The 23,596-nt window shown below is 45.7% G+C and overlaps 3 protein-coding genes across 10 annotated transcripts in view; 1 reads left to right on the forward strand and 2 right to left on the reverse strand.

Annotated features, from left to right (window-relative positions):
• ELP1 (elongator acetyltransferase complex subunit 1) overlaps positions 1-6,037 on the forward strand; it is a 31,796-nt gene extending 25,759 nt beyond the window's left edge. Inside the window, exons 29-36 of the mRNA XM_030005007.2 lie at positions 27-89; positions 208-268; positions 1,089-1,202; positions 1,895-2,006; positions 3,161-3,288; positions 3,694-3,848; positions 4,880-4,958; positions 5,900-6,037. Of these exons, the coding sequence (XP_029860867.1) occupies positions 27-89; positions 208-268; positions 1,089-1,202; positions 1,895-2,006; positions 3,161-3,288; positions 3,694-3,848; positions 4,880-4,958; positions 5,900-5,967 (780 nt within the window). The 3' untranslated portion in view covers positions 5,968-6,037. The remainder of the gene's footprint in view (positions 1-26; positions 90-207; positions 269-1,088; positions 1,203-1,894; positions 2,007-3,160; positions 3,289-3,693; positions 3,849-4,879; positions 4,959-5,899) is intronic.
• Positions 6,038-8,261: 2,224 nt separating this feature from the next.
• LOC115337044 (actin-like protein 7A) lies at positions 8,262-9,732 on the reverse strand. Its single transcript, XM_030005008.2, is given in 2 exon segments — positions 8,262-9,690; positions 9,693-9,732. Coding segments are annotated over 2 exon segments (1,248 nt in total). The 3' UTR covers positions 8,262-8,482.
• A 1,618-nt stretch (positions 9,733-11,350) lies between these two features.
• APTX (aprataxin) lies at positions 11,351-23,502 on the reverse strand. Of its 8 annotated transcripts, none has more exons than XM_030005012.2 (8): positions 23,279-23,502; positions 21,944-22,080; positions 20,958-21,004; positions 18,169-18,498; positions 16,006-16,065; positions 12,982-13,208; positions 12,017-12,120; positions 11,351-11,713 (listed from the first exon to the last, which is right to left on the reverse strand). In XM_030005012.2, the coding sequence occupies exons 2-8, from the start codon at positions 22,071-22,073 to the stop codon at positions 11,559-11,561; spliced, it is 1,053 nt and encodes a 350-aa protein (XP_029860872.1). In that variant the 5' UTR covers positions 22,074-22,080; positions 23,279-23,502; the 3' UTR covers positions 11,351-11,558. The 8 variants fall into 8 exon arrangements, with proteins under 8 accessions (XP_029860872.1, XP_029860876.1, XP_029860874.1 ...); XM_030005016.2 differs by lacking the exon at positions 23,279-23,502 and adding an exon at positions 22,798-22,953; XM_030005014.2 differs by lacking the exon at positions 23,279-23,502 and adding an exon at positions 22,453-22,789.
• Positions 23,503-23,596: the final 94 nt, after the last annotated feature.

Raw genomic sequence — 23,596 nt, forward strand, 5'->3', positions numbered from 1 at the left:
AGTACATGATTGCTCTTTCCTTCTAGGACTATGAAGAGGCTGTTCTTCTGCTCTTAGAAGGGGCTCTCTGGGAAGAGGCTTTAAGACTGGTAGGACATTTCAGAGCACAAGAACCAGAGTGGAAATATTTCTTCAGAGTGCAAGAACAGAGGGATGGGATCTGGGTTAGATCCTTAAATAATACCTTGTTTCCTTTCCCTGCTCCAGATTCACAAGTATGGTAGACTGGATATCTTGGAGACGAATTTCAAACCTGCTATTCTGGAAGGTGAATCTGTGCAAGAATCTGAGACTTCTCTGTGCTGTAGAGGCTGAAGGGGGTCTTTACTGGGTCTGTGGGAAGTCACAGCACTCCAGTACTAGAAGCGGTATGAAAGGATGCTTTGATTTGGCCTAACTGATGCTGCCCAGTTAGCTGCATTTGGCTCTACTCAATGCAGCTTGAAGCCCTGCAGTGTCATGGGCTCTTTTTAGCTTAGTCAAGCTCCTTTTGAGCTTTTCCAGACCTCACAGTCACAAACTGCAAAAGGGTCTGTGTCTGCATGTCCATGAACAAGCAGGACAGACCCTGTTCAGAGCACACGTGGCAGCAGAGCTGTGGACTAAGAAAATGGCTAACTGTCCTGTAAGCTTTTATGAGTAGTTTTTGAAAAATTTTATTTGATGGCTGTATTCTCCCTTCCATCCAGGAAGGATGGTTGGTTACTATTGGTTGTTTTTCCTTTTCGTACTATGGGCAGTAGGCTTTATGAGTTGAGGGATTTTTTTTTTTTTCTTTAATTCAAATCTAATTAATGTAAAGGGATTTGGCCACAGAGCTTTCCACTCTTCCTGTGTCAGAAACAGACTCTTGTTCTAGAAACTGCTTGACTGGCAGGTTAATTCACTCTGCATCCAGGTGCATCTTGTTTGGTGGGCTCCTGTATTACAAGCTTTGAATTTCCTTCCACTTCGGTCCTTTTGTGTGCTTTGTGCCTGACTTCTGAGCTTGTTGAAGGACTGTGCTCCTTCAAACTTCTTATGTAAAAAAAAATGCTTTTCTGGTTCTTTTGCACAAATGTTTGTGTTCTGATTTTCTTATTGAGCAGCTCAGAAAAGTCAGCTGATCTTCCTAGATTCTCAGAAAACAGCATTTCTTCACCATAAGAGTCGCTTGCAAGTGGTCCGAGAGCTGAAGAAGAAGGCTTGTGAGAGCCTGCAGGGTTGGTATTGAAATACTTATGAATTTCTTCTGCATAAGTAACCGTGATCATCTTTTGCTTTGTGCTTTCCATTTGCCCTGGTGGAGCTGTGCTCTTTTCTAGCTCCAGTGGTATCTACAACAGTAGAACAGCATTCTTCTCACCCCCTCCTCACCATACTTGGGCTATGATTGTTTGACCTCGCTCATTCTGTAGAGGTAGCTTTATTTTCAGTGCTCTCTGTGTTACAGCTTTCATGGGATCCAAATGCACCTGAAAGCTCTTCAAAATGACACAGTATTGTCTCCACAGTGCCAGCTTGGCTGGGTCAGACAGTGTTCAGTATGTCCTTTGTTCTGAGTACCTACTAGGTATATTCACCTGCCAGCTCACACAGGCTCAGGGAAGTTTTCTGAAAGCAGAATGCTTTGTCCTGGTCCAGATTTGCTACACTGAGATTGTCATCCCTCTGATTGTGCTGCTTAATATCACAATCCCCACCAGGGCAGAGGAGCAGTGTTCTTCTCACAATTGCTGTTTCTTCTCATGTGCTGGCTTAGTGGCGTTGAGAGCTGTAAGGCTCCGAAACACCAACGGTAGAATGAATCTGCCCAAGCTGCTTCTCCAACAAGCTACATAGATTACTCTGAGAGAAAGCTTGGAATAACTGTGACCTTCTTCCATACTGTGACAGTTGTTAACATGTTTTGCAGATTACGAAATGCAAAATTGCCCAGAATTGGATCTTTTCTCTGAAACCAGCAGTGTTGTGACAGCCAGCGACATGAACAGCAAATATTCACACAGCAGTTCAAGAATATCAGTGTAGGTATCTGCCTCCAAATTAGGTAGTGGCTGCCCTGGCATCAGCATTTGGCAGGGCAGCTTGCTCACGCTTGGCATGCTCCTCCTCGCAGCTGTGCATGCCTTGAAGCTGCTTTAATTGCAGGCATTTCATGGTTATTTTAACTCTTATTGGGAGGGAGAGTGCAGAAAATGCCAGAAGCTACTAGTCCAACAGGAACTGAGTGCCCAGCAGAGGAGCTGTGAACACAGACTCTGGGCAGGAGCTGGCTCTGTGGGTATCAGGTGTGTTGCCAGAATAGCTGGCTGTAGGAGGCTTGACACAGAATGTGGGCAGAGCCCCTCAAACATTAACAGCTTGTGTGCATGGCTTGTGCTCTTTGTCCTAGGTTCTGCACTTGATGGGTGGGGATTGCTACTAAATCTCATACCGGTGTCTTCCCACAGCAGGCGTCTGTGCTGCTTTTGAGTGCTCTTAAGAATGTGAGCTGCAGTGTGGGGTGGGGTGTGTTAGAGGCCAGTGTAGTCTGTGGGACTGCTTCTGAATTCCCTAGCTGAAATGTGGAAAAACACCATTGTTGGGAAAAGTGTGGACTTTTTAGGGCACTTTCTGTGGCCCAGATGAAAAGAGGAAGATAATGCAACCTTAGTATTCAGCATACCTGTGTCAGAGTGTGCTGATCGTCTTGTGATATTATGCAACTAGTACTGGCTTATGATTAGAAGTTGTTTTCCTGTCAAAATGGGCAGGAGCTGAGCTGTATTAGTGCACAGTTTTGGAAATAGCAGAAATGAAAATGTGCACAGGCAAGCACAGACACTCGTACCAGACTGTTTCAAGTGGAGCTCAGGTTTGTCTAATGGTGACTACTGCCAAACAATTTACCCTACTTTGTGCCTAGAGCAATGCTTCAACCTTGCAGGAACACAGAGCACTCCTTTTTGTAGTAGAGAAACAGCCCAGCTACTGACTTGTGTTTCAGAGCACAAAGGATGTTGGTTGAGTAGCATTGAAAACGTTGACACAAAAATACATAAGCCTACATACAGTCCCCTCACTGGAGAGAGTAAGGACTTGTGTACAAGTTTCATGCACGCCGTTGATGTTTCTTCAGACTTACCCTGTTATAACTAATTCTGTTGTGCACACTATAATTAAGCATCCTCCTTTTCAGGCGATCCTCAAAGAACCGGCGCAAGGCTGAACGCAAGAGATACAGCTTGAAGGAGGGGAGTCCTTTTGAAGATATGGCCCTTCTGGAAGTCCTGGGAGAAAATGTTCGTGCTATTGAGACTGTGAAGGGTAGGACACTCGATCTTAATCCACTCCGCAGCTTGTGAGGACAGCTGAGGCAGTGTGCCCCCTCTTGTTCTTAATGGATATGTATGCTGGGGAGAGAAGCTGCCTGGTCCATAAGACCATCTCTGTTGGACCTTGATTTAGTTCATCTGGCTCTGTACCTGGAAGAACACGTAATAGTGTGAGCTCTCCACATCTGAAGTTTGGGAGCAGAGAAGTGAGGCCTTGTCAAGTGATGCGACAGATTTGTCCCACATCTGTATTCAGGCACTGTAGGGGCTGGGTAGGGACAGAACCAGTTCTGATTTGCTGCTGCCCTTCCTGCGCTCTGATACCAGAGAAATACAGCTGTTTATTTAGCATACCTGTGTTAATTGCTATTAGTTGTGCTTCTGTTCCCTCCTGCAGGAGACATACACATCCTTCTGAAGCAGCTTGTGCTGTTTGGTTACGATGAGCAAGCTGGGGCACTACAGCAAGTCCTGGAAGAGGTTTTGCAGTTGATGGAGACCTCAATCCCAGAAGTCTGGACTCCAGACCTGCAGCAGAGTTCTGTCAACCTGGTCTGTGCTCACCCGCAATACCCATCACGACTGCTATACAATACCAAGTATTTAGCAATATTTTCCATTCTCCAGCAAAGAGTCTGGAATCCTTGCCTGGCTTTCCAGATCTGCTTTTTTTCTGTAGAGGTCAAATAGATACTCTGTGCAGTACCTGCCAAGTCAGTACACTCTAGGTATGTACAACAGGTATAGCCTGCTGTGTCCCTTGCACTGAATGTCACGTTGGACATGATGAGGTCTCATAAGGCTTGTGTTACCTTGTCCTAGTGGTGACTTCTTTTCCTAAGCTCTATCTTCAGCAATTTGTAGAACATAGGAACACTGGGGGTTTTTTTTAGGCATGATGGTTTAAGTGTTAGCATAGCTTTTATGTACTGGAGTAGTTCATGGTTGTCTGACCTATGGTGTGAAGTGAAAAGCTACCAGACTGCTCTGTTTAGTCTGAACCAGTATATCATAAGGAGTATATTGCAAAAAGAAGGGTTATGTCAGGCTTCTAAGCTTCAGCTTAATGCAGAATAAGGAAATCACGAGGGCTGCACTTAGTTCCCTTCCAAAGTAAAAGTCTTTATTTCTAATAAGTAGTTTCTGAGCATTTATGGTGAACACAAGATATTCCCCAGTATCTTCTCCCTAACTACTAGTTAGCGAGACTCATAAGGACAGATTAAAACGGTTTTATGTGACAGGGAGCCGAGAGTCTCAAATGAACTTTAAATATTGCTGGCACTGTAATGAAAGAAGTCATGCCAAGTAATGACACTTACAGTGCTGTGAAGAAGTAGGTGCTGAGATAAGGGTTCTGTGTCCTGAGAAGCTGTGCAAAAGCAGTTGTCTCTTTCTGCCTCTGTGTTAACTTTTCTGAGACATTACTGGGCTTTGATTGCATATTCTTGATCACTTTGGACTGTGAGTCTCCTGTAGGCAGCTGCTTCTGCTTTTGGAGACTAACAGCAGAGTTTGTAGGTGTCCCTGCTCTTAGCCTTGCTTTGTGCAGGCTGGAACATGGGTATTGCTTCTTCATACAGGTCCTGGGACCCAATTCAACTGCAAACAGCATTATGGCTGCCTATCAGCAGAAGAGGATGATGACTCCTGTTGTACAAGGTTAGTTGAGGCTCTGAGTGAGATGTGGGTGTGAAATGTCAGTGAGGTCAGTGGGCTTTGAGGCTCTGCAATCGTTGCTACCTGTCAACAGATGTAGCATTTATTCAGTTGTAGGAGCTTATTGCTTTTCTTTATGGTGTACCCTCCCACCTTGTGGCAAGTCAGAAGCCTTCTTAATAAGGTTTTATTTGCTCTGAAATCCTGTGCTAAAACCACCATCTGAATTGTACTCCTGGCTTCCTGTGTGTGTAGTGTCTGTATGTTGTGAGGGAATTGGAAGTCCGATTTCTTAGGGAATGTGTTAGATGATTCTGCTTGTAATTTACCTGCTGAATTTTTCTATCTGGCTTTGGCAGCCAGGCCAGGCTACAGTCTGTCATGGTGCTTTGCCACCCTGAAGTCCTTGCAGCTAATACAAACTTAGGGCTGAGAGACCTAGTAAGGGCTGGTCCCATCTCCCCTCTGTCTTCCCTCTTCCCCACTAGTCCTACAGTCTCTTCCCCTACTAGTCCTGGCACTGCCTGGAGAAATCCTCTAATAAACCTCTAGATGCAGCCTGCCTATTGCCATTTGCCAGGGCTGGCACCAGAGAAAACCTTATGCCTCTTATTCACACTTATCAGAGCCAGCTAGCTGTTGTGTATGATGTCCCAGTTATTGGTGAATGAACGCAGTTCTGCTTTATGCCATTGATTGTTGCCTCCTCGTTCTGAACACTTAATGGAGAGGAGACTTGATTTGCCCCAGAGATGTATTTCTGTAAGCAGTTCTACTGGGGGCACTCTTCTGTCCAGGCTGGTGGTCAGTCACTAAAGGGAAGTGTTACATGTTAGAGACTTCATAGTGTCCTTTGAGGTAAAGAAAAGTAAACTTAGTTGACAGCTCCTGAGGAAACCATACTGTTATGCTCTGTTCTGACACTTGTCCTATTTGCCTTTCAGATCCAGAATTACTTATTCCACCAAAACTCAGTAAAAATCTACAGTGGAAATTGCATCTTCTCCAATAACTAAAAGGTGGAATCCCAGTGGACTCTGAACTGTAACTTTTCATGTAATTTCATTACATCTTGACAGAAACCATTGTTGTCCTGGCATTTCTAATACACTGTTCTTAGGGCTGTGCAAGTGAAGGGTCCCTCCACCTGATATAACTGTGATGTGTATGGCATCACGCGAATGGGGACAGCCACTCACGTCCCACTGCAGAGGTGGTTTGTGAGGTTGGGGATTAACAGGGTGTGCAGCTCTGAATGCTGCTGGCTGAATCCAGCATCTCCCACCACTGTTCCCTCCCTTCTGGATGAAGCAACCCCACCAGTGTTGGATGGGCTGTTTTCTCTGCCTTTGCTCCCTCCTGCCATGATGACAGGTCACATTTTAAGCAATTCGGCCTGGTTTAGAGATCTCACCAGTAAGTATGTACCAATAGCAAATTGGTGTAGTTGCTAAACAGATGAGTTGTGTTTTCTCTGTTGAAGCTGGATGCTGGTAATACCTAACACCAGATTTTCATCAGAATCACTTTGTTACGTCAGAGTGAACCCTGCAGTACCAACAGCTGTTACTGTCCTGAAAGTGTGCCTCTTTGCACCAGGGAGATCTTGGCTAGAGGAAAACATGAATAAAAGCAAGGGGGGGAGGGGTGGGGGATGTCAGTGTCACAGACTGCTGGGTAATACTACCCTAATTATCTGAGTTTAAAGAAGATGAGCTAATGCTGCTCCATGGCGCTGACAGATCAGCAGCTCTACCCTGATTATGCTATTCACTACAGAACTGTTTCAGCTGGAAACTGATCTAACCTCGTACCTGAGAATTAGGTTTTACTCCAGCATACTTCTGCGATCTGTCTCGAAGTAACAGCAGTAGTCCTGGGAGCAGAGGAAGGGGACAAGACTGGAAACCCTTTCAGGGGTAGCAGCCCCTCTGTCTCTCAGTTAATTTTGGCCTGGCAGCTGCTGTGTTCAATGCAAGCCTTTTCAGTTAGGTGCTGTGGAAAAATGCCAAGACAAACAAGGCGCTTCCTGGCTGTTGAAAATACCTAATGACACACCAATGGGCTGTGATCTGCTGCACGATGTTACTATGTGTCTGGTGCTGCAGATCATTGTTTTTGTGATGCAAGAACTCCATCATATTTGATTAGCCATGTGGGCTTGCGCTCTATGTGCTATGCTGGCATGGGGTTGTTGGAGTGGAGGGGTAAAACAATCCTTTGTCAGTGTTGCATGAAGCATTGAGGTGGTCTTATTTCCAGCTGTTCCAAGTTACGTGGCCTGTTCCGGGTGGTGTGGCGATGGCTTAAGCCTGTTGTCAAGTACTGTGACTAGGCTGGAAAGAGATTCTCCAAGAGTAAAGCCTTGAGATGGCAAAACACATGAAAGGCTGCACAGGGTAGGAGTGTTTTACTGGATCTGGGTCTTCAAAATGGTAGCAGAACGTAGTCCAAGATGAAATACAGAAGCCATTTTTCAGATCTGGAGAAAGGAGTGATGAAGACTGCAGCCCTTTGCAGGGTATGGAGGGCTCTGGCCCTGCAGTTGAAATGCGACACCCAACACCACTAATTCCTGACATTCCTAAATCCGATGCCAGGAAACGCTGAGGTCTTGCGCAGCCTAATATATTGTCTAGAAAGAGATCCCTCTTTAAAGAACCCAAGAAAAGGTAGAACTACTGCCGGCTTACTGAGGATTCATGCTTGTCCCTAAACACAGCAGTTCCTTTAATGTATGTATATGGGGTTTTCTGCTTTTCCATCATGGTGATGGTCAAAACTGAATACCCTCTGGTCTTAGACATGTTTTCCTGTTCTGCCATGAAGGCAAAATTACTTTAAATCTGCCATCCAGGTGGAAGATCAGTCTTCTAAATCATTCATCTGGTAATTCATCACTGAAGTCCATTGTCTACCCCTACCACGCTACCTCCTGAGTGAATTTTGACTAAGGAGCAGTAGAGCTGGAAGAAGAACCTAGTGTCTGTGAGCCTCCAGGGGGGATGTCCTGCTTTCTACTTCTGCTGTTGTGAACCTTAGCTTCTTTTCTGCAGTAGCCAGCAGTCTGCTTTCCCTTGATTTCTACTAGGATGCTCTTTTGCTGACTTAGTGATGCACGTCATCTTGAAATATATTCTGCCTTACCTGCTGTCTTTACAGCCATACTGAATTTGCTGTTCTGAGTTCTGTGGATGCTCTTATAAATGGATGTAGTTACCAGGAATTGAAGTAAGCCATTAATGCAGAAATATGGAGTTAGCTTAAGAAATGTCCCAATTTCTGAGCAAATGTGGTGGTATGGAAGCCTGATCCTCTTGTTAGAGTAGAAGTTTGTCACCTGTCTGCTGTCTAGCTTCATTAAATACAAAAGGAAGAAACCTGTTCCAGGCACACAGTATCACAAAAATAATACAACTGTAGCAGAAGTCTCTTAATTATAGCAAGGGGATGGAAGGGAGGTGCTCTTGAATTGATTCAGGTACCCTTTGTTAGCACCAGTCTTTCTAAGGCACCCAGTGTCTTCCTCAGAAGCACTTCTTAAAAATGCAGGAAGGACCGTGTTCTTCATATTCACTCCTGTAAACCCAGAGCTCCTGGAAAGAGTGGAGTGAGGCCAGAATAGACCCACCAATCCAGACAGAAGACTTTCTCTGAGGGGACGCAGCTGTGGTGAGGTTGTCATTGGGGCACAGCCTGGCTAGTTCCATCTGGAAGCGGTCAGCAAAGCCCTCCATCATAGTGCTGCCCCCGCACAGCAGGACATTCCCCATCATTTTTTTGTTGACACCAGCATCACACTTCTTGAGACAGGTGAGCGTCAGCTGCAAAAGCCCTGGCTGCTGTGAGCCAAGTAAGGCTGGTTTGAAGAGCGCTTCAGCACAAAGGAATCTCTCCTTGCCTACAGTGACAAGGTGTCCATCCGGCAGCTCGTAATCCATTTGTTGTTTCTGAACAACCAAACTCAAGTCCTGTGTAAGGTCCAGAGAAGTGTAACAACACTTCTCCTTGAGATCCTGTACAATGTTTAGCTGGTGTTCTGTGAATGCATTTCCAGACTCATTTAGTAACTGCATGAGATAACGTGTGATGTCCAAGCCAGCATAATCTACTCTCCCAGTGATGCTACGTATAACATAACCTTCATAGATGGGAACCACATGTGAAGCACCATGGCCACTTTCCACCACGAGGGCTGAGGTTTTTCCATAAGAGTACATGGCTAAACGGGACTGGTACGCAATGTGGATGGCAGGCATGTGAAATCCTTCGAACATCATCTCAGCATATCTCTCCTTGTCAGTGATGGAACACAGGGGAGGCACTGATACCAGAACAGCATGGTCCTCTGGCTGAATCTTCATCTCTGTCTCATAAATACACTCCAACGTATCTTGGACACAGTTCCAGTCCAGCACTATGCCATGTCTTACTGGGTTGATGGGTGTTAAGGTTATGTTGCTATTCTGAAGCTTTCTTCCAAGAAAGGTTTCTTTTTGAAAGCTCCCAGTCTCCTGTATGGGCTTACCAACTGTAGATGAAACAATGTAGGAAGGCCATGGGTCCCCTGCAAAGCCACACTTGAAGTAGCCTGTGCCAATGTCTATGACTACTGCTTTAGTTTCCTTCATTGCCTCAAGCCTACCCTGGGTCGTGGGTACGCGGCTGTCTCTTAGAGGCTTCAAAGGGCTTGCATCTGCTGCTGCTGTTCCTGTAGACCTTTCCTGTACAGCTGTGACTGCATACAGTGAGTGCTGGACTTGCTTCTTGGTAGCATTGCCCTGCAACCACCCCACCTCAGGTCAGCACAAGCAGCAGATGCATGCCTGGAGCCCTGGTGGCAGTGATTCTACTGATGCCACTGACTTATGACATCACACATAGGTTTGCCCCTCAGAAACAGGTGCTCCACCTGCAAGTGTGTGACAATCATGACTTAAGACAGCTGCACACCATTTCTATATGGATGGATGCAGGTGTTTGTGCTTCACTTTGATCTGCTCTGACAGGTACTAAAAAAGGACACTCACCCAGATGTGATGGGCCATGGGGCACAAACAGTGTGTTTAAGTGTGAAGCAGTGCGGCTTTCCATTCTGGCCTGCATCTGCCATGTGAGGAAGACCACGGTTCTCCAACATTTGCAACTGTTCTTGGTCCAGTATAGTTCCTGTTGCTAAGCATTAGCACTACTTCACCTCTGGGGCCAAGTAAAGCCCTGGTCTGACTGTGTCAAGAGTGAATTCCTAGACTGGCTGTGCTTTTGTCATTGTTTCTCTTTTTTTTTAAGTTTTGCTTTCTAAATTAAGGCATAGTATTACTAACATCAGCAAAAACTAGTGTGACTGGTGTTTGAAATTAGGCCACAGCCAACCCCTCACCCTTACTGTCCCCCATTCCACCACAGGAACATCTCTGTTCTTTTCCAGCAAGAGGTCACTGTCTGCCCCGTCAGAGTGTGTGTAATAACATACTGCTGCATTGGGGCACAGAAGAAGAGTTCACCCTGTCCCCACAGAATATGTTATCAGGAGTTATGAACAGCATTTTACTTGTGTAACAAAAGCTCTGTGTGGTCTTTTACTGAAAGCCATTTCACCCAGAGGGCATCTTAACAAGTCAAAGCCGGGCTTAGAATGAAATTGAACTCTACAAACCAGTTCCGGACCCAGAAACAGATTTTTATTACTACTGCTCTGCTGCCTATCTGGGAGTTCATATCGTGAGGACAATCAAATGATAGAAGCTCACCAAAATCCCAATGTGGAGAAATAGGGCAGCATTAAACAACACAATTTCTGTACCAACTGCAACATACACAGCCAAGCAACTGCAAACCTTAATAGTTTATTACTCTGGGGAGCAGTAAAGCTGGTCCCTGCATATTATATATGTATTTTTATATACAAATGATTAAATACATCCCTGTACATGAAAGAGATAGGCTGCCCCTCTTGGAGCCTGGCACCCTGGTGAGGGGTGATGCCTGCTCCATAGCCAAGGGGAAGTGCAGCAGCACTGAAATCTTCAAGCCATGCTGTGGCACAGCAAAGAGGGGACACTGTAGCTGATGCTCCTTCCCATACACTCTGAGCACATTCCTTTGACAGTTTTGCTGTCTGCCACACCAGCCTCTGCAACATTACCACTTCAGAGAAACTTAAGGCAGAAGACACTGAGAAAGAAGACACTGAGGCTGGTGACAGGCAGAAGACATCAAGAGAAAGACCTCTAAATCATTGTTCCTTTCCTTTCTCAGTAGAAACCTAGATCTGGGCTCAATGCCTCATCTTCTGAATTAAAATAAATCCTTTCGTCCAAACAAGACACTTGTTCCAGACTTCGGTTCGCATACAGATTAGTGTGGCAGTACCACAACAAAGCTGCAAACACACCTTCCGTTTCAGAAGTCACTTTATTTTATGTCAGGGGCAGGGGTTTGTCTAAGTTATTACAAAGTTAATATGCTGCTTTTCCAGGCTACTTTTTCCCACATTACATTTGTCATTCCAGTTAACAAAAAACATACGTGTCCACTAACATTTCGAGGTGTTTGTTTTAGCCTGAAATCTGAAGACAGGTTGTAAGATGATTTTTTGCGAAGTCATTTTGGCGAATGTTTCCCGAGATGTTCCTTTAACTGTGGGATAGTGGACAGCTGTTTTTTGCAACGATGGCACCTGAGGGGCAATTTGAGAAGTTCAGAGACATGATCTTTCACCATCACTTTTCCCTTGCTTCTTACCATCTCTATCACATCTGAAAAAAAAAAAAAAGAGACCAGAGGTATTGGGACCATGTAGCGTCATGAAACTCATGACACTGCAGAATCTCTGCACCCTGCTTCATATGCACAGCATGTCACCACTGCCTTCTAATTTAAACCAGTCACAAAATTCGGTTGACTTGTACTTAGTGCTGTTCCCCAATATCTGAAATTACATAAAACCTTTCACTTATTACTACAGAACTCATGGCTTACACATTTTTTTGGAAAAAAAGCCCCAAGCCAGAACCCACAAGCAGGATTACATGTAATGTAATACCTTTTCTAATCATTACCTTGGGAGTTTAAGAAGTAGTCTGTAGTAAAAGAGTTCCAGTGCTTTTTGGTTTTCAGGGCCGGAGAATCAAAATCCTGGCTGATTACATGCAAATGTAGCTGACTGAAACAAACACACACATTACGTAGACAAGAGAGAAGAAGAATGCTAATGCTCAAAGTTCTTTTGCAGCAGTTATCAGTTGCAAACATGATTCAGCAGTATCGGGCTGCCAGCCTTATGGGTCTGTCTTACCATGTCTGACCCATAGTCCTGTGACAGAAGAAACCCAGTATGTTCTGGAAGCACTGTCTCATGCCGAGTGTTTCACTTAAAAGAGTCAAGATCACTAGTCTGCGTATTCCATTGGCCCCTAACTACAGTCTGTATTCCTCCTAGTTTCCAAAAAGGCAGAGATAGTGGTTTTAATAAACCAAAGGTTTAAACTTCTTAGAGTGCTTGAATGGGACTTGATGAGTGACTCAAAGCTTCATCCAAGAACTGGAGAACAACTTAGAACGCTGACTGCAATACCCACAGGCACTTGGATGCTCTAAGATCTGGACTTCCTTACACACAAGACTCAAATCCTAGCTCATACCAGGCAGGACATGATAGGCTTAAGAGTCACTCTCCGATCCCGGATCGGTGCCCTGGGAGGAGGGATGCCCTGGCACTTGGCCATTGGCAGCACCACCTCTGTGGCTGGGACTGGACCACAGGCGTACCACAGCCCCAGCTATAGACCTCTGCTAGGGGAACCCAACAGCATTTCCCACCGGACCCAAGACGATGGTGTAGCCCATCGACATCTACACAGCAGTGTATGCACAGCTGCACTGAAAGGACTTGGACACCAAATTGTTTGTAGCCTTCAGGAGGATTAGTTGTTCTTTAGCAATACCAGATCACGTTACAGATTTAGCCCCAAATCTGTATAACCGAACAACAGGGTCTCCACCTGATGACTCATCAAGGTCTTACCTCATACTGGGGATAGCATGGTAACCCAGTCTGAACTCCAGACCCTCTCTGGCAGGGCACTGTTGTATCACTTTTTGCCCAACAGCATGCATATGTTCCAGGAGTTCAAGATGGTCTCTGGTGACTAACTTCAGGCTTGAAATGGGGTCCCATGGTAAGACAAGCCAGTGGTAACGTGCTTTGGGATATTTATCCTTGATGACTACAGTCTTTTCATCTTTGTAAACCTTGCAAAACAAATAACTAGATTATTTACTGATTGAAAGTTAAATCTCTTATTCCTATAAGCACTTTATTTAGTGGATTTTGAGATGTTATCCATCTGCATGTCCCATTGCAGTTGCAGAAGTCCCTAAGCACACGTATGTGTTGCTAGTGCAACTGGGGCTGCCAGGAAAAAAGCCAGGAAAGATTACTAGATGGGGAAAAATATCAAGCAGTAGAGCATTCCACTTCAAGGAGGACTTCTGCTTGAACTAAGCTGGTCCAGGATATGCACCCTCTTCCATACCATGCACCAGGCAGCTCCGGAGAGATGTTCCAGCATCCCTCTTTATATACTTTAAGGGAAAAGCCTTCTACACCAACCATTGCTACAAGTGGATATGAACTCTCTTGAAAATCACCTGGACTCAGATACCAGTGAGATCTGGGAAACTCTACTTCCATCAGGCTACATTCAAGCTTTTCAGTCACTGAAACAAAAATCATGGTACTGTGCTCAATATAAAGCACGTAGGAATGCACTGGACTGCCTCATCCTTCGCAGATTTCTGGAGTGAAACGCAAGTCTCAGAGGTGCTACAAATAGTGTGCTCAGCGCTGCAGACTGGCACCTGCTTTACAAAAACATTCAAGTCTGAGCTATTTCAGTTCATGCTACCCAATGTGCTACTTTGTAAGATCACTCACAAAAAGAACAGATTCCTGTCTATCCTGCCCTTCTTCCTGTTTTTATTTTGTTTTGCCTTTTGCAACAATTTGATGCAGCTGATGAAGAGAAACAGTAGCAAAGCATGTGGAGCACAGGGGGAATAAGTGCCCTGGCAATAAAAATCTGTCAGGTTCTGAAGCAGAAACTGTTGTGCTGTGTTTGTGATCTCTTAGCAGTGCGTGTATTGGTTAGAGATGGATGGTGTCTTTGTCATCTTTGCTAATTACTCTCCCATGTTTATATACAGAGCTAATCAGTCTTGCTCTACAGGAAGGAAGATTAAAATTTTATCAGCACACAAATCATAGGACTGATTCTTTCAGCAGCAGGACTAGTTGATGCTGTCATATTTTTATATAGATACATTAGTGTCTGCATATGCAACCAGTGGGAATGGGATCATGATCAAGTGTTTTCAGAAGAAATAAATATTGCCCTTTATTTAATATTTGATTAAAAAGCAAAGATAGGGGTTCTATTTTTTGTGTATTTGGTTCAGAACCACAACTAATAAAGCTAACACTAAGTCACAAACAGTTACTTAGTAAGTTTGTACTTACTAAGTTACAAACAGTAACAGAAGTAACTCAACAGTTTTAAAACCAGCTTATCTTTTGGGTCAAGAAAGCACTGTCTTGGTAAGTGCTATATGAAATTCTGCTGAAGCAATCAAGATTAAGCTTCATGTTTAAAAAGTAAGCAAGTATTTCAATAGCTTTATCATTCCCCATGGAGACTCATTTGAAACTGCTTGCATTTCTAGGAGAACAGGCATCCAGTTCTCCTAAAACTCTACACAGTTCAACATTTTAGACTTGAATTTAAAAAAAAAAAAATCGATCAAGAAATACGGAAATACGGACCTTCTGATTGGTTATCAAGGAAATTATTTTCAGCCTGAGGGTGACATCACCTGAAGGGGCCCAGTGAGGCTGTGGGATCTTCACCCTTGGCGATCATCTCAACTCAAATGGTCAAAGGCTGGGACAATCACACCAAGTGCTAGGGGTCAGACTGGGTGATCTCCAAAGGTCTCTTCCAACTGAAATTATCCACTGATTTCAAGAACTAAGCATCACAGATGTCTGTGATACCCGTCCTCCTGAACACATACTCTTGCTGAGAAGTATAAAGGGAAAAACACATCTCTAATGTTAAGATGGCCATGCAGCAGTCAGCCAGCCAAAACCCAAGCTAAATAGACCCAAGCTTCAGGCCTTACTCTGCCAGACAGTGCAATATTGATGGAGAGCATTCTCCCTATTTTGGAGTTGAGCTAAAAAGCTTGGTTTTGAGAAGGAGTTGTCTATGTATTTGCCATAACTTCAAAATAAAATGCAAGTAGGTTCTATACATGGATAGGGAAGATTCTCTCAGGGCTTTCTCAGAATACACTAACAAGAAAGCATGTACAAACTGGCAACCACAAAAGACATTGGTCAGATTTCTGTGTCTTGAGCCTGACCTCCCCCAAAGCAGGGAGCAGACAACAAAAAAAGAGCTCTAGGAAAACTATTATGCAACCACAGGGAAGTAGAGGGAAGGAGGTGCATCTGGAGCATCTACAAAAGTTAAAAGAAACCACCCAGGAAATTCCTGTTAGCACAAAGAAACCGGGTGGAGGAGGAGCCAGGGGTCACATCCTGTCAGATGGCACAGAGGTGCTGCAGTTAAGAGTTTGCTGGAAACCAGGAAACTGCACCATGCTTGGAAACAAGGCAGTGCTGACTGCTGGAAAACAGGAACTTCCACTACTTGCTCAGCTTCAAACCACACCCCCATTTTAGTTGGTTTACCTGAGGAAACAAAGCAACTGCACCGCTCGCCTGTTCTCCCAACAACGTTTTTGAAATCTGTTGGCCAAATTTGACAGCGTAGAGAGCTCGAAGATAATTAAGATAATGACATTCTGCAAAATCAGTATAGTAGAGAGTCCCAAATTAATGCTACTACAGAGAGAGATGCAAGTACAATTCAGCCCTTATGCAATACTCCACTGGTTAATCAGATCATTAAAGTAAACTGGAGGAGGAAGAAAGCAAGCTCATTTAGCTAGGAACCAATGTAAAGTACAAGTGTACAGCTCTCACCTGCATTTTTGGATCTCGCATAGAGCTCTTTAGACCCTGACTCCAGTGTCCCAAATGTTCCTAAAGCAGGGAAGGAAAAAATTAAATTATAAGAGAAGTAAGAATCCAATTATAGGTTTTAAAGCACTCAGTTAAGTACTTTCATTGGTATACAACAGTAAAATAACATCTTGTTGTGGTTTAATCCCAGCTGGCAACTAAGCACCACAGAGCCACTCACTCAGTCCCTCCAGGTGGGATGGGGGAGAGCATCAGAAGGGTAAAAGTGAGAAAACTTGTGGGCTCAGATAAAGACAGTTTAATAGGTAAAGCAAAAGCCGCGCACAAGCAAAGCAAAACAAGGAATTCATTCCCCACTTCCCATCGGCAGGCAGGTGTTCAGCCATCTCCAGGAAAGCAGGGCTCTATCACGCCTAACAGTTACTTGGGAAGAAAAACGCCATCACTCTGAACATCCCCCCCTTCTTTCTTCCCCCAGCTTTTATTGCTGAGCATGACATCATATGGTCTAGAATATCCCTTGGGTCAGTTGGGGTCGGCTGTCCCGGCTGTGTCCCCTCCCAACTTCTTGTGCACCCCCAGCCTACTCGCTGGTGGGGTGGGTTGAGAAGCAGAAAAGGCCTTGACTCTGTGTTAGCACTTCTCAGCAGTAAGGAAAACATCCCTCTATTGTCAATACTGTTTTCAGCACAAATCCAAAACATAGCCCCATACCAGCTACTATGAAGAAAATTAATTCTATCCCAGCCAAAACCAGCACAAAGCTGAATGACAGGTGAATTATCTTCTTTCTATAAATGCCAACACACCTGCTCCAACTGCCCCCACAAAGCTGCTTTTGAAAACTTTCAACAAGATACTGTTAAGATTCAAAGTTCAGTCTTTCAAATGTTGGAAATTTAACAACAGGGAGCTCTAGATCTGTTTGAATTTAATAATTTGCAGGCACATGTTATGGCACAGTTCTTGATTACTATTGATGACAGATTATTTTACTAAAAGACACTCTGCTTCACGGATCACAAGAGTCAAAGGAAGTACAAGGATCTCCACTAACTGTCCTTTCACATGCTGCTCTGCACAGAATGAAGAAGTGGTTGTGGTGCGTGGCCCTACTCTTAGATATATTTATTTTTTGACACTGTGCAAGGACAGGCTTGTACAGAAAAGAAGAAAGGCATAGGAAGATCAAGCCAACACTACAAGATATCTCTTAATTTGGTTACTGAATGCCTAATAGAAAGTGCCTAGAGTGCACTTTTTTCAAAACAGATAATGTTTTATCTGTTCAGATCACTTTACAGGCATTATCAATGATGATCTTCATCATATTCTTATAGAGGAAGACATGCAAACATTATTATAGTGCTGACAGAGAAACAGTGTGAATCGTCTTGTCTCCCTGCTCACACCACCACAAATCTGGCCCTAATATAACTATCCTGAGTTCACAAATGAAGTGGTCAACCCACCACAACCTGGTTCTGAAATTTTGTCCTGAGGGGTTTCATTTGTGCCTTCTCCTCCACCAACTACACTGTTAGGAGTTCCAGATGCACTAAGCAGTCTTTTATTTTGTCCATGTCAGCAGGGCTAAAAACTCCCTTTCAAAAGATTTTGGCTATTAACATTCATTAATGTAAACATGGTTCTACCATAAGCAATGACCAAAGTAGGAGAGGAAAGAAAAAAGGCAATTAAAAAAAAAAACAGATGGTCAAGTTGTTCCATTCTCTGTGCATAAGCTTTTAGATAAGTACTGCTCTATTTGTAACACAGCAGATTTCATCTCAAGAACCAGCATAGTATCCTTGTGTGACCTCAGCTAAACTGAGCTCACGTGGACTGTCCTTCTAGCAGAAACTGCAGCAGGAACCAAAGATTAAATCCTCAGTCACTACAAGCAAGCCCCTTCACACACACACCCCCCACCCAGCTCAGGTTAGAATGGGTCCCCAGTAACATTCTCAGGACCGGGGTGATGTCAGGAGCAGAGTCTTTGTCTCAGCGCATGTCAGCTCACATGCTCTGAATACTCTGAGGTTCTGTGTTCACCTGAGATGCTTCCCCATCAATAGTACCCACAAAAGTAAAAGACCAAGGCCCTGATGGAGGAGACAACCGCAGGAGAAACAGCACAAGTACTAATACTAATACACTTGCCTTTTTGCTCGAAGTCCCTTCATGTGGACATACACTGGTATCACTTAGCTTGGGATTTGCAGAACTGCCTTGTGTATCCACCACCTCCACCTTCATTCTTTTTCTGGGCACAAGCTCTACATCATCATTCTTGCAGGAGTCCTCACATGGAGTCTTGTTGGTTTGTATGTTCTCTTCTGCTTCTTTAACAGTTTTCCCTGGCTCTTCAGCAAATTGCACTGTATAGGGGTAAAGTTTATTCACAATATGCAGAACTTGGCCTGGCTTCATTTTCACCTCTTCATCCTTGCCAATATTCACAAGATCAACACTAGTTGGGTTGACTCCTATCTTTGTTAGGGAGAAAAAGGAAAAAAAATAGCAAATGATGTTGCAACTGGAATCGCCAACTACTGCTCCATTGACCTGGAATATCACTATCCTGGAAAGCAAATGTGGTTTGTATTCACTGCACCTCCTCCCCACACCAACCCGCTCTAGAGGATCAGGGAAGTCCAGCACTGGAGACACCTCGCTATGGCCCAGTCTTGCAATCAGAGTTGTCAGCACACAACCCTCAGAGGCATGGTGTCACAGGGACCCAACAGTTCTGTAGCAGTGGCAAGACCTATGCCACACTTTGCTCAAAAAAATTAACCACCTATTAAACAGCCGTTAAAATAATAACAGCCTTAGTAACAATTATTTCTGAAGAGTAACAGTAGTTTTAACAAATTACTTCAGTCCAACGATCCCCAGAAAGTTTCCTGTTTTGAAATTATTTTACTTTCTCTTTCCTCTCCTTTTTACTACATTTGTTTTCTGTTTCTACCAAATGCTGTTCCATCAACACATTTGCCTTCAAATACACAAGCACACTCTTCTGGCTCATTTTGAGAGAGAAAGGAGTTCAGGCTCACAACCACTGGCTCACCAAGCACAGCCCACTGCTAACACTTGCAAAACACTCCGTCCTGTGTAGGCAAGAAAAAAAGACAAATCAGGAAAAAAGTCTTTCTGAGCCCCCAGAAGCACCCACTACACAGGGATCAGCTCCTTGCTTGTCTTTTTTTTCTTTCCCAAGCCGAAAGTGATAACCCTTCTCCAGCCCACAGAAGACTCTGTTCAAACACAGTGACACCACTGCCTGTTCCTTCAAGAGAGGCTAAACCTCTCTGTCCACCTCAGCTTATGCGAAGTATATACCAGCCTATCTGTATTTTAATGCTTTTATTTTCATTTTGCATCTCACACTTTCACAAAACCAACTCTGTTATTTATTCTGTTCTAGCAGAAAATGAGGACAGCAAGGTCAAATTTTTACCTGCCTCTCTGTTGCATCAGTTGACAGCTCTATGCAACTCTAAAATAATTTCCCCCTCAAACCAGTGTTTTAAAGACTGAGAAGTTACCCGAAGTTTAGCTGCTAACTGAAAAGCAATATATTTTCCCCTGCCTCCGGCATAACTGATAACAGAAAGTGGCGTGGGCAACCTACAGGGACTGCTTGATAGATGGATTTTGCCTGATCATGAGGGTGACCCTAGGGAAATTAGGAGTCTCCGACTTCAGCAAAATGCTTTTGGTTAATGCTTATGCATGAAACAAACGTTAGGAAACCAGCTCTTCCCTGTGACTGATAAAACTCTGTCACAGAATGTTTCTTTGGCTTTGTCACCATGATAGCTGCCTGCTTCACAAGATGGTACTGTGCCTCGCATCACTTGGTATTCACTGCAATGAAGCACCCGACTGATTCCAGCCAGAATCTCTTCAGTCTACAGTTCCACAATTTCACTAAAGTCCAATACAATTCACATCCCCCAGGCCAATATGCTATCAAACAACTGATCAGTGGAGCCCTGTGCTGCAGACAAATCCCCTGGGAAGCAACTCTAAAGCAGGCACCGAAAACATGCTAGCACCCAGCACCAGCAAGTATTCCCAGCCCTGACATTCCAGTAACACGGTATTCAAATTGTGGCTAAGTCTGACTTCTGTGAAAAACTGTCTCAGAGATCTTTGCCAGATTCACCAGATTCTGGTGAGGTCCCTGCACTTACTGAGCTCTGGAGGTGTTTTTACAGAAGACATTACTCCTCAGTAGGCAGAACACATCGATTAATGTGTTGTCCACACATGCCAATGCTGCGGGCGCACATACATGCCCCAGTACCTGAAGCCAGAGAATTTTCCCTTTGTATTATCTCAGGGATACTGGTCCTCATAAGTCTGAGAAAGTTAGACCTACATCCACCCAGTTAGTAACATGAGAATGCCTTCAGTGCTGCCTCACATCCTATCCCTTCCCTGAGGTGACCTGATCTTTGGCTCTAACAGCCATCAAAACAAAAACCTTCCACAACTTCCCGGTCCCATTAACACCAGAACCAATCTGACCTTAAATGAAGGGCTGCCTCAGCTTTAGAAGTTTAAGACTCAGGAGGCAGCTCAGCAAGTTTAGGGGGAGAACTCCAAAATCTCCCAAACATAGTGCCTGGAAGAACAGGCTGAGTTGTCAAGCAGTGTTCCCTGATGCTTCAAGTCTGGCTGTCTGAGACTGAAGCATATGTGGAAGGAATAGTGCAGTCTTTCCATGGAGGTACACAAAATAAATAAAATAATAAAAAAAAAGTCAGATCCCTTCCGAAGACCACTCGCTGTGCTCACCTTGCTCATAAAACAGCTTCAGGCCCTTCAGACCCGGTGATCAGAATCAGCACTTGCAGCACTTGTGGAGTTTAAGTACAACAACCGTGCCAGTAAGTATCAGAAATATTGAAATGTTGTACACCCGTTTAAAAACATACCTGCTTAACTGTGACATACCCCTTGTTACAGTCTGCTTTTAACTGAACTGGAAAGAAAGAACAAAGTGTCACAAAAAGTGCAATTCTGCTGAACCACCCCTTGCAGAAAACACTACTGTATTTTAAGATCTGCTACCTTCTGAAGCTGATCCCTGTGAATATACGCAAAGAATACTTGTGCCCCATCCTCTGTTTCCAGGACCACATGTAAAATGGAACCAACCCATACACTGAGTCACACCTGAGTATTTCACATCATGGATCAGCAAAATTACTTCAGAATAAAGGTGAAATCTATGGCAGTCTTCTACACGTTCTTGCTGTTCTCACAAGCCCTCTCTGACAGCAAGGCATGGAGCAGGACTGTGTCCAGAGGGAAGAAAGGTAAGGCTGGAAAGTTTGTGAAGGGGAGTATTTTATAGATCACAGATATTTTTATATATTCTCCCAGCCCATCTATAAAATAACAAGTCATAATAAAAATCAGATGGTGGAAGACTAGGGAGATGAAGTGCCACTCACAAAGCAAGAGTGCAGGCAGTGCAACATAACTGCGGGCCTGGTGACCCATGTTAAGGTTCAATATCTTAGTTTATGGAGGTGAATTTCCCATGATTTGGTGTCTCCTCTGATTTTTCAGGACCCAGAGATCTCCATAAGTACTTACAAAAAAAGCTTGATGGCTTCAAGAATCAGGCAACACTATGGACCATGCAGAGAAAGGAGACCATAAGCCAGTGACTGCAGAAGCAAGCCTAAGGAAAGCCTGCTTAGATTTCAGGGAAAAACTGCTATTTGCCATTTAGACCCTGCTCAAAGCAGGCTTACAAATTAGGCCAAAACATTGGTCCATTAGCTTCACCATAAATTAGGCAAACGGAACAATGATGTTTATTGATAAACATGAGTGCTGTACTTGTATCTCACACAGTTCACAAGTTTGGTTGCTGCTGCATGTAGAAAGCGGGATTTGAGCTAAACCTTACCTTGTTGCCTCGAACACTTCTTATCTGTTATCCCAGTCTGTGGGCCACGCCCAATTACCACTGCTTCCAAGTGTGGCAGTTTCATTCGCTGACTGCATTTCTCTTTCCCCACCAGCCAGCATACACGCATCACTGTGCTATAGAGCAAAACAAACAGTATGTTACTAACACGCAGCTTCCCAATGGGTCACCTTCCTGTGGAACGGGGTCCAGGAATTCTACTGCCAGTCCATTCATTAGCTGAGTCACTTCTGCTATACCAGGTTCATGTTACTGAAATTCAAGGCAAAGCACAGCACTAACACTCGCATAATCTAAGAGCAAGTTGCTGTTGAAAGGGCAATCCTATTTTCCTTCCTTCTACATCACTATACGTCCTCACATCCACGGATCAGACATAGGAAAAATCATCTGGATCAACAGTTCTGTCTGACAGAAAAGCCTACCCACAAAAAAAGTTATTTGTTTCCCACTGAATCAGAACTGATCTGAGAGATTAACTTACCCACCAAAACAAAGAAAGTGGCAGAAGTCAGGGAGGGCGAGAGAGGGGGACAGCTTCATCCAGCAACGGTCTGCGGGTGGACCCTCAAGCTGACACCAATTTGACCCTGGACAGCAAAGATCCAGCACCCTCCCCTCTGCCTGGTGCTGGGCGCCAGGCGCTCCTCCTCCCAGCTCTGTGGCGAGCTTATCCCGGTGGAAACCCGGAAACCTTCCACCACCTGTGCAACGCCAGCACTGTCACGCGCAAAACAAAAACGCGCGGCGCGACGCGACGCTCGGCCCACCCAGCTGCACCTCCCGGCCGGCCTGCTGCTCGGGACGGGCCCCCTCCACCGCTCGCTACCCACCCCGCCTCGGGGCCCCGATGCCCTGCCACCGGGGGAGGCGGCGGGGCGGGGGACGGGGGGGTGCCGGCCGGCACACGGCAGGGACCGCCAGCACCGCACAGCCGATGCAAACGCGAGGGAGCCCCCGCGGCGGCCCCAGCCGCGCCGGGCCCCGCCTGTCGCCGCCGCACGACGCTGGTTACCGGGCCGCGGGGCCGCAGGCCCGGAAGGGAGCCGGGCCCCGCTCTCACCGCGCGCGCGGGCCGCCCGCGCCGCGGCCGGCCCAGCCAATCGGCTGCTGCAGCGGTGCCCCCGCGTGACCAGAGGGCAGGCGCGGCCCGGCGTTCCCGGGCGGGAGACGGTAGACGTGGGGTCGGCGCAGGCGCACTGGGGCGGGGCGGCGAGCCGGGCCGCCAACAGGCCTGCGCCGTGGCGCCGGACCGGCGCGGGCGGGGGTGCGGAGCGGGACCGGAAAGGCGGCGGACGGGGTACCCCTGCGTACCCGTCGGTAGGCCGGTGCTTCCCGCAAGGAACGGCCCCGCAGCGGCAGCGCTGGAGGTGCCGGGCGTGGGGCCTGCCCGCTACACACGCGTAACGCCAGGCGGCGGCGGCGGCTGCTCCTGTTGCTGCTGCTCCCCGCCGGGCAGGCGGCGCGACCGGAGGCGCCACTCGCCCCCCTGCTCCCCACCAAGCGCCTCAGCCCGCCGCGCGGGGCGGGGCTGGGCGGGAGCCGGTGCCCGCCCGGAGCATGCGCAGTGCCGTGCGCCGCCGGTGCACGCCGGGAGTGGCGGCGGCGGGCGAGCTGGGCCGCCGAGGGGCA

This window comes from Aquila chrysaetos, chromosome Z (genome assembly GCF_900496995.4).
Source record: "Aquila chrysaetos chrysaetos chromosome Z, bAquChr1.4, whole genome shotgun sequence".
Taxonomy (NCBI): domain Eukaryota; kingdom Metazoa; phylum Chordata; class Aves; order Accipitriformes; family Accipitridae; genus Aquila; species Aquila chrysaetos.